Source organism: Stylophora pistillata, chromosome 5, assembly GCF_964205215.1.
Source record: "Stylophora pistillata chromosome 5, jaStyPist1.2, whole genome shotgun sequence".
Taxonomy (NCBI): domain Eukaryota; kingdom Metazoa; phylum Cnidaria; class Anthozoa; order Scleractinia; family Pocilloporidae; genus Stylophora; species Stylophora pistillata.
Genome location: NC_142523.1, coordinates 35026500 through 35041285, shown reverse-complemented (window position 1 = coordinate 35041285; position 14786 = coordinate 35026500). Strand labels below are relative to the sequence as shown.

General features: G+C 38.7%; 3 protein-coding genes across 5 annotated transcripts; 2 read left to right on the top strand and 1 right to left on the bottom strand.

The window, feature by feature from the left end:
• Positions 1 to 45: 45 nt before the first annotated feature.
• LOC148731643 (uncharacterized) lies at positions 46 to 2854 on the top strand. 3 transcript variants are annotated; one of them, XM_088759579.1, is made up of 5 exons: positions 46 to 273; positions 1419 to 1507; positions 1797 to 1951; positions 2226 to 2315; positions 2717 to 2854. In XM_088759579.1, exons 1-4 carry the CDS (start codon positions 223 to 225, stop codon positions 2300 to 2302), a joined length of 372 nt encoding a protein of 123 aa, XP_088615705.1. In that variant the 5' UTR covers positions 46 to 222; the 3' UTR covers positions 2303 to 2315; positions 2717 to 2854. The 3 variants fall into 3 exon arrangements, with proteins under 3 accessions (XP_088615705.1, XP_088615704.1, XP_088615706.1); XM_088759578.1 differs by having other exon boundaries at positions 2226 to 2735; XM_088759580.1 differs by lacking the exon at positions 2226 to 2315 and having other exon boundaries at positions 49 to 273.
• On the top strand, positions 2735 to 4123 carry LOC148731642 (uncharacterized; the record flags this gene model as incomplete). Its single annotated transcript, XM_088759581.1, has 1 exon — positions 2735 to 4123. A coding segment is annotated over one exon (474 nt), but the record flags the coding sequence as incomplete, so codon positions are not given.
• Positions 4124 to 5730: 1607 nt separating this feature from the next.
• Positions 5731 to 14549, bottom strand: LOC111332474 (uncharacterized). Its single transcript, XM_022937817.2, has 4 exons — positions 12805 to 14549; positions 12008 to 12122; positions 9904 to 11786; positions 5731 to 6985 (listed from the first exon to the last, which is right to left on the bottom strand). The coding sequence occupies exons 1-4, from the start codon at positions 13960 to 13962 to the stop codon at positions 6728 to 6730; spliced, it is 3414 nt and encodes a 1137-aa protein (XP_022793552.2). The 5' UTR covers positions 13963 to 14549; the 3' UTR covers positions 5731 to 6727.
• Positions 14550 to 14786: the final 237 nt, after the last annotated feature.

Below are 14786 nucleotides of genomic sequence, written 5' to 3'. Positions count from 1 at the left end.
CCCATGGCCAGAAATTCATTTCACTTCTGCGCGCGGTACCGCTGACCGAAACGCAGGCTCTAGAGACTACCAGTACATTGCTAAATCGGAGCTAAATCGCAGCTGTCGAGCGCTTCTATCGTGCCTTTTAGATGGATTACAAAAAATTACAAAACACGTCAACAGTGGATCTCCTTAGTCACTTAGACAAGGACTACCGGCCGAAGAAGAGGAAGAGAAAGGATGTTTATGAGCGAGGTTGAGCGTCCCATTTCGAAAGGCGAAGGAATTGAGGTGAGCAAACAAATAAGCTAATTTAAGTTTGATCTGTTCGCTCGTCAGTTTGCGGCCCGTTTTTATCGCTTGGCCGCTCTGATTAGATTTAGAATAAGAAAAGATAAAACCTCCAAGAGCAACTTCAGAATACCCAGCCATTTATTTACATCTTTTAGAGCTATATTTTAGCCTATATTTTACTTCATATATTTTAATTAGTTTTACATTGCAGGTCCACATCAGCTGATATATAGCTGCCGATGTAATTTTAACCTGCTTTATCAAATAAAGAATTGATTGATTGATTGATTGATTGATTTAGCGTCTTGACAAACAAGGCGTATCATTTGAAAACAAAAGCATATATTTAAGTTCAGTGCGTAGCGGTCGACACAAGCGAAGCAAAATTTCGACGACAACTATGAGTTTCGCAAATGAAGACACACTATGAAGCGAGGATATATTTTACGGACAAGCCTTGAATCGTTTTATTTAACGTAGTCGTGGTATCCAAGTACTTATCGTAAACTGAAATATGAATTTATAAGGAAGAAGCTAAGCTAAATGCCAATAGACAAACCAACATTCCAAACATTCCGATGTAGAGGCAAGATGCAAAGTTAGCTATAAACTCAAACAAACTCACAAAAGAACTATATATAAGCTCAAGGAAAGGAACATTAGCACTTACATAACAGTCCCGCTTGTAAGAATTGAACCAAAACGACCTTCAATATAAGTTAGGTATTCGGAAGCGAAACGGGAAATCCAAACAGACACTTACTCTAACACAGAAAACTGTAGTCTTACGGGAAACGACAACAACCAAACGATAAACTAAAAAAACCTCGACTACTCTTCTCTAAAAATCGCACACGTCAACATTAAAAAGGGTCCGCGTGATTTGCTTACGAGATTACTTCGTAACCTCAAAGCACGCGCACGCTAGTCTCGCGCGCACAAGTTTTTTTAACGTCTCCTTAACAGCAGGCAAAAAGCGTGGCAGCCGTTGCACAGTGAGATATTCCGTTAAAGATCCTAGAATTTGACCTGAATATCCATGCCCTTTTCCTAAAAGTATATTTTATATTCGATCATGGCTTTTACTTGTTTTTTACTATTTGCCAAGCTCTCAGAAGCACTGTGTTTCATGATTTTTTCAGGATACAGAGTATTTGGTTAAATGGAGTGGCTACTCCAAATATGAATCCACATGGGAGGTGTCTGATAACATTTCCGAGGATTGTGTTTGGTCTGTTTTTTAAAATAAATATTACCATACAAGTGAAATACACTGTTGTAGTACTGCGATTTCTTTTTTGTGTGTGTTCTAACTTTAATTTCATGTGAACCTTTGACATTGATGCAAAATAATTTTTTTGTTTCTGCCCTATTTAAAATTTTAAATAAACTGATATACTTATTTAAATTATTTAAGCTTATGAGGCATGGAATGAAATGCAGTGAAGCATACACAGTCTCTTATTTGTGTGGATAGTGAAAACCTCCGTAAAATAAAGCCTCTGATTCTGTATTGTTAGGTTGTTTGAAAATCCACAGCCAGGAAAGAATGAAGTAGTTCAGGCAGTAGACAGCTTCAGAATAGCTGTAGAAGGAAGATTGAAATCTAAATGCTGCCTTCCAGTGACAATCGATTTTCCTTCTCACATTTTCAAACCCTTGTTTGAGGGTAAAGGTGAGTTCACTGGAGGATGGCATTACCTTGCAGAGCAGCACTTTGACTGAAAATATTTTCCACATGATTGGGATAGGTTTCTTGACTCTTTTGGAGAAGGGCATAAAATTTTTGCCATTAAAAGTGCATTTTTTCTTGTCCTGGTCATCAAAAAGGTATTTGAAACTGCATAGTGGGGAGGTGCAGCCATGCAGTAGGGCTTACGAGAAAGATCTCTCCTTTTCCTTTGCAAGAACCTCATGTTAATAGAACTTTTCCTGTTTCAACTGTTTAGTGTTTACCACCCAGTTAGCCCAATGGATAGTGCTCTGGACTGTTGTGCGGGAGGTCGAGGGTTCGAGCCCCAGCTGAACTAACACTCAAGGTCTTAAAATAATTGAGAAGAATTTGGTACCTTTCTATAACATCAAGAAATGGTTAGATACTCTAGTCTTCTCAGATAGCGACGAATAAATGGAGGACCCGTCTCCTGCAGGGTTTGGGGGTTGGAGACATTAATTTCCCACACATGAGATTACTGTGTGATGAATGTCCTCCCCTGGGAAAGCTGAGAAATGTAGCAATGCATTATTCAGTCACTGGACAGTAAAATTGCCTCACTGGGTGTGATGCATTTATGCAATGATGAAATCTTGGACTTTCAGTGAGAGACTTTTTTCAGGAGCGATATTTAATGTTGCCATGGACGGGTTGTTTCACCATGGTGTTCAAACACTCCACACACATGAACTTGTGTTAATCCTACTTCCATTCTTTCCTGCTCAGAGACGTGATGAGAAATGAATCAGTGAAATTGAGGGCGTGTTGTGCATCAGCAGTGTTAAACAAATTGGTAGTACTCAATTATGCCAGCTTGCATGGTGTCTGGTAAGAACAGAGAAGTCAGATAGTGGGCTGTGTGACTCAATTGAAGCTGCAGTATCTCAGCGTGGCATCAGTGTGTTTCCCAAGGAAGAAAAACTGTTGCTCCTGCAAGGATTTGTTAAGGCCAACAAAGGAAGCAAAAATTTCTACCAACTTTTGTGTTCTTCACTTTTAGCCAATGAATTGTCTGATTTTAGTGAAAGAGATATACAGCAATTTGCTTGGTGTCTCTCTCGTGTAGATATTGAAACAGGACCATTCTTTAAAACTCTGGAAAAAGAAATCTTCAATAATGAGAAATATCAGTTTACTGAGAAGCAGCTGATTTCCATAAAGAGGGGCTTTGAAAAAGTTGGAAAAGGAACAAAGGAACTGTTTGAATTTGAATTGTAGACATAGTAGAATACTTTATTATCCAACTGTGCTTCATAGAGTAGCTATAATGTCCAAAACGAGTACAAATAACTCGTAGTATTTGTACTCCAGAGAACTGGTTAGACAGGTTTTCTCGCACTGTGTAAGCAATGAATTGGATTAAAGTTACGAAAAAAAGGTGGCGGACAATTTACATTATTTTTCTGATGACAAAGAGTTGGAATAGCCGGTGAAAATTGGTCCAAGTTTATAAGATAAATTGAACAAAGAAAAGTAGTTAAATGACAATGAAATTTCATTATTTATTGACTTACCCTGCGGGCTCATCAAAATAGGGTACACCTCATAAAAAAACTCAGGGATACTACGCAATGAAACGTTTAATGAGCTATATTTATTCTGTCTTTTCTCAACAAAACCATAAGCAAAAGGAACCCAGAAGGAATGAAGGGCGAAGCCTTTCTGCTCTCTCTGGACACACTCATTGAATGTTTTACTGACCAATCAGTGGGCTAAAAAGAAAACTGTGAGCTAATTATGCAAATGAATAAATTAGAAATCCATTATGAAAACATTAGAGATCCAAATGCAAAAGCCTGTTTTCAGGGTTCAGTCAGAAAATAGGGGGGGGAAGGGGTGGGGGGAGACTTTGTCCTCATCCTCTGCGCTACTGCTAAACCCTGTTTTCTGGCTGAATCATCTTAGACAGTAATTTAAGCACTGGTAACTGTGAAATAAGATGTACATGTAATTTGCTGGTATACCTTCTAGTAAATTTAGTGAGTTACTGATGAGTTGCTAGATCTCATCTGCAATAATCAAGTGGACCTTAGCGACACATTTAATGAGTGATCATGTTACCCAGAGGTGTGGACAAGTTAATGTCTGAAAATTAATGTAAATGAGTAACAATTTTAAGGTAATTTTTGGGAATTAATGTGAATGAGTAACAATTTTAGGGTAATTTTTGGGAAAATAACAAGATCTGTCTATAGCAAGGAGAGAGCCAAAAGACTAAGCCAAAAAATGAAGCAAATTATTCTTCTACCAGACTCTGTTAAATAATCATATCTTCCAATTGTGAAGTTTGTATTGGAGCATTAGTCATGGATCATGCAGTGAGATGATATCAACTTTCATCCCTGCCAGTTCTCCAGTGACAACAAACACAAAAACTATTTCTGTTTGACTGTATAATGTCAAAACATTGAAATTGTTCCCTTACAAACCCTGTCACTTTGTTCATGGGCTGTATAGTGAATTGGGAGAGGAAAAGTGAAAAGAGTGGAAGACACTGGCTTGACTTGCAAGCCCAGCAAAGCAGGTGGGTAGTTGTTCTCTGCACCCCATTTGAGTCACCAACCCTCCCCTCTCAATGTCCCACGTTTAACAAGTTTGTACTTTAAGTGAAATGCTGTAAACCTTTTTTTTTCAACGGATGCTTCCCCTGATCTTTTGTGGCATTAAAATAAACCATAGCTAAGTATTGCAACAAACCTTATCCAAGGAGAATGAGTGGATTCATATTATGAATTTCCTCTCATACACAACATGCACCAAGAGAATCATCACCATTTTTAGGTTGCCTCAATGGTGTTAAATACTGAATTAACCTATACTTTAGTTCCACTCAAATGCTAGATTTAACAAGAAGTAAAATTCTACGTTACACCTTTTACTCCCAGAAGTGATTGACATGAAACTTCTCCCCATAACATCCTCACATTATCCAGCAAATGGGTGATGAGAATACCAACTCTTGTCAGGTAGAAATGTTATCTTGATCTAACACCAAATTCTCATAACTTATTTACAAGGAAATGTGTAGTAGCTAGTGAGGAGAATTAATATTCAGATCTTGGGGGTTAATTGGTCAATATGTTCGACGATTTTCTCTAAGGAATCCAAATATGAAGTTTCTTCCTTTTCGAAAACGCACTTTTGGTTTCAACTTTGGTACTGTAATACGGCAATGAAGTGCTCAAAGCAAAGACTTCAATGCAAAATACTTTTTCACTTAGTGAACATCTTAACACCAATGACCAATGAAAACAAATCTACCAGTGCGTTTATTATCATCTAGTGGCTAAATATTAAAACCTCACTTTTACTCGAGACATGACAACGACTTTATGATGAGGATTAGTAAGATTGTATGGTTTAATCAAAATCGCTGGTCGCAAAACGGTAAAGTTCTCTCAACGCCGTGGTCTTTTCTGAAAGTCAGATTTAGTTTTAGTCGCGGAAAACACTGTTTCAAGAGGAGGGAAAAGGAATTCGCTGGGACATATTCGCTGAGCAAGACGTCTGCAGATCATGAAAAAACAAAGAAATTCCTTGTTTGAACGAGCTGTTGTCATGGTTAGTGTCAAGGTAATGAATTGCATTTCATGAAGCAACATTTTTTTCTACTATGGAGTATCTGACATTTGTTAAAAGATTAATCGAAGGTAGTACAGATTTGAGGGCTTAACCCTAAATTCCAAAGTCAAGCGCCAGCTGACAATGTGGGGAAGAAATGAGATGAGAATTTCTAAAACTGTCAAATCAGAAGTTTTCTTTTATTACTTTGAATGATTATACAATATTTCGGCTAAATTACAGCTATCTTCTTTGATCGATTGAAAAAAATGAACACTTGCCTAATCAAGGCTGATAAGACGTCTGATCAAGTGAAAAACTACAAATTGCGGAAACGAAATACGCGGTAATCAAAAAATAGTGATCTAATCTTCCAAAAGCAAGTATTTGTTTCTAACCATTTTTTTCAGAATCTTTGAATGACAAACATTACGTTTTGCATTACATAGCTGTCTAAATTGAAAAAGAAAGAGCTCTTCGCAAAGCAAAAATAACTATATTTGTTTAACGGTATTTTCTTTAATTTTTGAACACTTACTCTAGATCAAAATGTGAGTACACAAAAACTTTTAGACTGATCGCACTGAAACAAAGTGTGATGGATTATGCGCAATCGGTGCATCAACTGAACTATGAAGAGTACACACAACTTGACAAACGAAACGAGCCCAAATATCTTGCGATATCGTTTCGTTGGCTAGCGAAAGAAAAAACGTTTTGACATAATGGCTGCGCTCAACACCGATCATGGACCCTTTCTGTGAAACAAGTTTGAAACAGTTTCCCGGAGGTATCACGTCACTATTCATTCACAGTTTTTTTGTCAAGTAATTCCTTCGTACGGTAAGTTATATGGGTATAAACGATTGAGGTTAAACTCAAAGTAAAGTTTTTCCTTCAGGGTGGTATACTTTAACTGAATGTTTTCGTTGAAAATTGATAAGGTTGTGAACTTGCCAACCGTTTTATTTTCTAAAAAGGCGTTTTTTGTAGCTTTGAAAAATTTAAATTCTTATCAGTTGTTTCCATAATGATATTGTTACCTTTGGAATGTCAAATTCATCAACATTAAGCGTTCATACAATTATATTCAAAAGTTTTTCTAGTCCTTTTTCCAGCTCACGTATGATGTCTTCCATGTTGGGTCTCGCTGCAGGATTTGGTTGTAAACATCCCCTAATGAGAGCTCGAATCACGCGGTTTGTAACCATGGCAACTTGTTCTTTCCTTTAGTTTTTCAAGTCCTTTTTCTAGCTCACGTATGATGTCTTCCATGCAGGGTCTCGCTGCAGGATTTGGTTGTAAACATCCCCTAATGAGAGCTCGAATCACGCGGTTTGTAACCATGGCAACTTGTTCTTTACGCCGTTCAGGGTCTGGCAGTTCCCGAATGCAAATCTCACACAGAAGAACACCAAAACTGTACACGTCAACCTAAAAACCAAACAATGCACCGTGAGTGTTAAAGACACCAACCAGAAGGCTCATTTTTACTAAATCGATTTGTTTACAAATTTCAGAATGATCCTAGATACGAACACTGAGTTACAATGTCTATCTGTTTGTCTATATTTTTATTGGTTTTGTAATCGGACCTTTCAGCGCCACCACGCGCATATATAAGGCTAGTTTAGCGTTCCTGTAATCAGTTCTTCGTCAGTTTTTGAGTAGTCTTGGTGAACTTTCGTCCTTTCGTTATCTTAAATTATCATAAATTATAATAATAATAATAATAAATTATCATAAATTATACCCCTTTGGCACAAGCGGTACCGATATGTGAGTACCTTTGTAACTTTGTATTTGTTTCCTTTGCGGCCCATTTTATTTAAAAACGTGCCTTAAGCACGTTAAACAACTGTTTCACCCTGATTGGGAATACAGCGATCCATACCAGGACTACAACATACGTAACGAGCGACTTCAAAATCTAAAAGCATGTGGGAATAAGCCACGTGATATTACGTAACGAAACAACCGGAAATGAAAAAAACCAAACGGAATTAAAACTGTAGCCACAGTATTCTAAGTCTAGTTTTAATGCATTAGGCGAAAGTACACGTAACAATTATTCCACGAGCCCGCGTTGGATATGAGATGATAGATAGCCAAAGAGGCGCGTAGAGCCGAGTTGGCTGGCTATAATAATCTCCGTTCATATCCAACAAGCGCGAGGGGAACAATTGTTTTATTTAAAAAAAACGCCCCCAAGATATTAGACAAATTTTCTCGACTTTATTATTTTATTTTATTTATTGACTTTTTATTTATAAGCTTCGCCAAAAACAATTTGGCAGGAGAGATCTCACAGAGCTGACGTTCCATTAACGAGACTCCTACACTATCAAACAAAAAACAAACAAACAAACAAACAAACAAACGAACAAACAAACCAAAAAAAAATTACAAATTACAATTACAAATTAGAATCTAGGGGTAGGAATTATGTGATTAGAAATAGTTAATTAGCAACAGAGTTTGGCTAGTAATGCTGTTAGTGGTCTGCTCATATGACATTTTATGCAGAGATTTTTGAAAGTTTGTGGAAATGCAGGATCATACACAGTTGAAGTTAGATCTAAGTAATATTTCTTCAAATTAGTTTTAAAAACATTAATAGATTGGGTATTGACCCTCTAGTATTCTAGAAGTGTATTAAATGTTCTTGAGGCTCTAGAGTAGAAACTATTCTGGAACAATAATAACAATAATAATAATAATAATAATAATAATAATAATAATTTAATATTTATATTGCGCAAATTAACATGTGGATATGATCAAATGCACATCACAACACTTTTCGGGGGACTTTGACCGGACTGCATCAGCAGTTTACAAACAATCGAAGGAAACTTATTTGAAGATGCCCCCTACCCCCAATTCCCAGTAAACAGGCCAGACCACATCACAGTAATCTCGTGAGTGGGTTCTTTAACGTCCCCTGCCTAACCAAGTTAACTAATTACAAGATCCAGGAGACGGGACCTACGGTTTATTCGTCCTTATCCGAGAAGACTAGAATGTCTATCCATTTTTTGATATTATAGAAAGGTAGCGCATTCTCCTCAGTTATTTTAAGACCTTGAGTGTTGGTCCGGCCGGGGCTCGAACCATCGACCTCGATCTCCCGCACAACAGTCCAGCGCTCTAACCAATTCAGCTAACCGGAACGTAACAGTCTTAGCTTCAGGTATATCTAACAAAATACTGTTTGATGAAGCAGTACGTCTGGTTACTCCAACAGGTTTACATATCTTAAATTGGGTGTCAGTATTGTTGAAAATTGATTTATAAGTATAAACTAAATCTAGGTATTCGTGCCAATAGCAAAGAGGTAAAGTTGTGAGAAGAAACTGGATGTTACAATGTACAGATATTAGACTTAGTTCTTATTAACCGAGCGGGAGGTCTGTAGGGGGAATCTTGACCGAGGTCCCCAGTACAGACCTCACTACGTTCGGTCTGTACCAGCGACCGAGGTCAAGATTCTCCCATACAAACCGACCTAGCTCGGTTAATAAGATGTTTATTATATGGCTGTGTCTAGAAAGCTACGGAACATGATATTCTTTGTAACTTTTTTTTTTCTAGACCGGTCTAGATGCCGGTCTAAATGGGAAAATCTAGACCGCTTTCAATATTGATTTCAGCCAATCAAATTCGTGAATTTGGTAGTTCCCAGTCCTTGTGAGACAGCCGTATAATAATATGGTATATTGGCTCATATGCAATAATGGCTAAGCCAATAAAAAGTCTTGAATTACATCATCCAATGATCCAGTTTTTCAGAAAAACAGATATTCCATCGTTCACCATTGACATTAAGATAAGAACAATGGGCTGTCAACCAGCCAGCAAAATTCTTGTAGTTTTGTACCGAAACTTTTGTACTGGTTTATTTGTATTGTTCAATGTCATTTTAATCTCGTTATATGCGTTAAGGCCCAGTTTTTTATACACGATTTTTCATTGGATTGATAGAACTTTGTTGTATTATTGTTTCAGTTTACGATTGATTATGAGATTGGTCATGATTTTGATTGTTGATTGTGGTTCGTGGTCGATTGCCTTCAAGAATAAAGTATAAACAATCAACTTTGGTTTGTCATTCCATCCGCACTCCTTAAAACCTGTGAATTTAGATTTTTTGGTCACTGCAAGCGCTACAATGAGAATAAAAAGATAAAGTGATTTATCAAGCTTTCTTTCTTTGGTAACAGAGGTTAGAGGTCAGGTTAGTCTCATCGGTCATCGCCTGTCCACTTACTGATATTGTTTGAATCTTTACCCGAATATTCGAGAATGCAAGCCTTAACAATGACAATGACAAACATGTCTATCAGCAATACCTTCTCAGTCTGATTCCCAGTAAATACCTCTGGAGCTCTGTATATCCTAGAGCCTGGACAAACTGTCATGGTATGCTGCATAACATTAGCTGTGCCATAATCTGACACTTTGCCTCGCCACTGATCTGCTTGTCGCCATAGCAACACATTGGCACTGCTAACATCGCGGTGGATGATAGGAGATGGTTTCTTAAGGTGAAGGTAGTTCAATGCTCGAGCCACATCCAGAGAGATAACAAACACTTCAATACTGGAAAGAGGTTGCTGCTCTAGCAGTGCTCGTAAACTCGATTCCAGGAGCTCTGTTACGAGCAAAGGGCTTCCTTCATCGCATGTTGCTCCAATGAACTGTAGCAAACAAGGATGGCGACACCGGGCGGCCATGCTCATCTCTCGCTCAAACAATCTGCGGTTGTGATCAGAAATAATCAAATCGTAAATCTGTTTGACGGCGACAGCACATCCACAGTATCTACCCTCAAAAACAATTCCCCAGCCTCCCCTCCCAAGCACATGGTCTGTCAGTTGAATTTGATTACGTGTGATGGCCCAATCAGGTGACTGTTGACGTGAACGTTCATTTAATGCTTGCTGAGCTTCTGCGAGAGTTGTTTCAAGTTCATTCAATTCCAGCTCTTTCTCTGTCATCTGATCCAGCAAGGCAGTAACTTGATCTTGTAAATTAGCAATCCGTTCATCTTTTTGTTGCATTTCCCCTTGAACATTCGTCAGTTGCTGGGTCCTATCGAGCAGCTGCCCTTCTCGATCTTGTAGTTCCTCTTCATAATCTGTCAACTGCTGTGTCTTCTCGCTCAGTTGTCCATCTCTCTCTCGTAGCTGCTCTTCAACGTCTCTCAATTGCTGTGTCTTCTCTGTCAGTTGACCATCTCTCTGTCTTAACTCCCATCTAACATTTTTCAACTGCTGGCTTTTCTCCCTCATTTGTCCATCTATCTCTTGTAGTTGCTCTCGAACATCTGTTAACTGCTGTGTCCTCTCCCTCAATTGTACATCTCTCTCTCGTAGTTGCCCTTCCACAAATGTCAACTGCCGTGTCTTCTCTCTCAGTTGTCCATCTCTCTGTCTTAGCTGCCATTCAACACTTGTCAACTTCTGCGTTTTCATCCTCAGTTGTTTCTCTCTGTCTTGTAGTTGGCCTTGGACATCTGTTAACTGCTGTGTCCTCTCCCTCAGTTGTCCATCTCTCTCTTGTAGTTGCCCCTCAACATCTGCCAATCGCTGTGTCTTCTCCTCCAGCTGTCCATCTCTCTCTTGCAGTTGCTCCTGAACATTATTCAACTGCCTTGTCTTCTCTCTCAGTTGTCCATCTCTCTCGCTTAGCTGTCCTTCGACATTTGTCAATCGCTGTATCTTCTCCCTTAGTAGTTCATCTTTTTCTTGTAGTTGCCCTTGTACGTTAGTCAACTGCTGTATTTTCTCTCTCAGTTCTCCATCTCTCTCTTGTAGTTGTTCCTCAACATTTGGCAACAGCTGTGTCTTCTGCTTCAGTTGACCATTTCCTCTCTCTAGTCGCTGCCCTTGAACGTTAGTCGACTCCCTTGTCATTTCATTCAGTTGTTGAGCTTCATCCTGTAGTTTCCCCTGAAAATTTGTCAACCGCTGTGATGTCTTCCACGGTTGTCTATTTCTCTTTATTACTTCCTCCTCAACAGTTGTCTTTTCTGGTTCATTCTCTTGCAGTTTTACTGCGAGATGGAAGGCCGCATCTCTGTGCAAACTTTGTTCTTCTTTTTTTCTCTCTTTCGATTCTTGTACTGCCGTTCTCAACTGTATTTCTACATCGGGTACGCATTCTCCTCTTTCTCGCTCTTGAACGATTGCAGCCGTTAGATTTCGCTTTTCTCGAAACTGTTCTTGCATTCCTAGAAGAGAAATTCAAATGTCAATAGGTTCAAGAACAATGGAATAGCACCAACCGCAACAAATTGCAAACAATGCTAATTTCATTTTTAATAAACGGCCCGGCGACTTCAACATAGCGATGTCAATATCTTTTTACTGAACCCCAATCTCTTAACGTTGTCTTCGTCACCTCTATTTCTATAGTTATTATTGCTTTTGCGACAGCTAAACATCATCTTACCAGCTGCTTTCCTTGCAAAAGTCTTTTTCTGATAATTCACATTAAAGTCTTTCTTTGGTGTGACATCCACTCCAGGTACAAATCCTCTACCTCGTCCAAATCCCATTCGTTCATCCTGTTGAAAATAGAAACACATTACACCAACAAATGAAACATTTGAGCCTTAAAATAGAATTTTAGTACTCTCCAAATTAAGAAGAATCGTCCTTTCCTTTGTCGAGCCGAAAACGTTCGTGTGAAATATTTCAGTCAGTTTAAGGTATGATCCAGTTTCTGCTTTTAAGGTGCAAAGTCTTTGGGATAGTCTTCCATAATTTGTCCAACTGCAGTTCACCTTTGACTAGATTATATCACAACTTGTCAGCATCCACAGGTCAAAATATTACTTATTTCACTTTGAAATCATAATAAATCACATAATAACTAACAAGGCTGTCGAAAAAGCACCGAAGATCTAAATAACCATTGCTGATGCTTTAATAGACTTCTCTGACTCAAAAATATCCTCCGACGTTAGAAAATCACACAGAATAGCTGGTGATATCACAAATACTAATTATCACTTCGAGTTAGGCATCGGTGTTGCATTACCAATATGAAATACATAGTGGCGCCACTTTTTAGAACAGAGACTGCAAAAACGTTTTCATGCCAATGCCAGAAGGAATCAGAAGACTGTCACAAATAAAAGCTATAGTGCGTGACTGCTGAATAGAAATAAAACGTAAAATACAAACGTTATGATAATCATAACTTTGTAGGAGCTAAAATATTTTAAGTAATTGAGACTTTCTCACATCTTTGGTATTTACATCCAGTTGTCTTCCCTTGGGCAAAGACCTTTGGGCCTTTTCAGTCCCACAACGATCCACTTGCGTTTGATTTTTGACGTTTAGAAGCTTGGTATCTGTAGCTTCATCTGACAACAACCTTGGCATTCCACACCACAGTTTTCTTTCGTCAGTTTCAAGGATTCTCTCTCTGATCCTAAGTCCCTCCAAGTGGATTGCATGATCATCACCTTCTAACAAAGCGAGTTCCGCAAGACTTTGACTTTCTGTTCTATTTTGAAAAGCCTCCACGGGTTCCATCTCCTTTTTACACGAAGGATGTGCTGGATCTTTATACCTCTCCGCCATTCCACGTTTCATGTATGTAAATGCTCTTTCAATGTTGCAAGAATCGAGGTCATTCACATCGGCTAAAGTTGCACCTAGTAGTTCAAAAGCATCAATTTTTTGTTCCGTTTTACATTCTGGTCTGGTGGTGAAATACTCCACCATTTCAATTTTACATTCATTACTGGCCAAAAGAAGTGGTGTTAAACCTTCATTATTTCTCAGTTGTGATGCACCAGACGCTAGAAGGTCACGCACACAGGTAAAATTTTCCCAATAAACAGCAAAATGAAGAGCAGTCCAGCCATCTGCGTCTTGCAGGTCCAAAATGGCGCCGCTATCGATGAGGTAGGTAACTACATTCATTTGACCATGGCAGCAAGCCATCATAAGTGGGGTAGCTTCTTGGTCGTTACGCGCATTTATATCGGCCCCGTTTGTAACCAAAAATTTCACCATGTCAATGTAACCTTCGTGGGCAGCATCCCTGCCGTCGACATCTGTAGTTCGTTTAATCAACACTTCATGGCAAGCAGCCGTAGCAGCCCATACTGGTGTACAACCTGCATGAGCTACGCCTTTCACTTTCAAAATTCCTCGAGCTTCAATGTCTACCTTGTATCCCAGAAGAATCTTCACAGAATCCAAGTGTCCATTACGAGCGGCGATAATGAGTGGAGTAGTCTCGTTGCCGCCATCTTGGAACTTTGTCTCCAAAACAGTTTTTCTTTCTTTTGTGTTCAGCCGCTTTAAGAGATCTTTCAGTTCAGAAGATCCGTCACGAGCAGCTTTATAAACTTGAATCGCACTTACACTACCGGAAAGCTTATCAGCCATCTTTCAAAACGCATAGGGAAACCTGTATTTTTCTACTGAAGTTCGCTAATAGTCCTTTTCACAGTTCCCGGCGCCATATTGAATGTGTAACCGCGCAAACATGATAGCGAGGTTAGTGTTGAGTCGCGTTGCGAGTTCTAGTGAGAGTTTAGTGAAATGTTGTGGTGCTCTGTCCTTTTCATCGAGATATTTCGACAGTGAACGATACTTTCCCTACGCAGGATATTCCTCCTTCTTCTTCGAAAGGAAGAGGAAGACACTGTGCCGCTTTTTGGTTGTGCTAATAGCTATTATGACACAGCAGGCAATCCAACAGGTCTGCATTTCTTCTAGTTTCCGAATGACTTCCAGCAGTGAATCAGATGGTGCAATCTCCTGAATCAACAGCATGGAAAGGACGGATTCTTCACCACAAAATCAATTTTTTTGTGCTCAGAACATTTCAAAAAAGAAGACATGCGAAAAAACGAGGGCAGGTCGCTGGAAATTGGTGAAAGGTTTATAATGTTTGTACGGTTGTTTTGTTGCTTGGATACCGAAAGAAAATGCCTGCTTTGATTTTCGGTATTGAAGTGTTGGGATTTTTGTTTTTTTTTGGGGGGGGGGGGATTTTTTTCTCCTTATTAAAAAGGTGATATTTATATTTCTTTGTGTACTGTGGTCTTATACGATATCTGTGAACTGAATGTAAAATTATAAAATTGTAATGTACAATTAAAATGTAAAATTATAAATTTATAAAATGATGAGTTTAATTATTATATATATGGGCAGAACCATCTCGATTTAACTGGTCAGTACCGAAAAAACTATGGAAAGTGCCT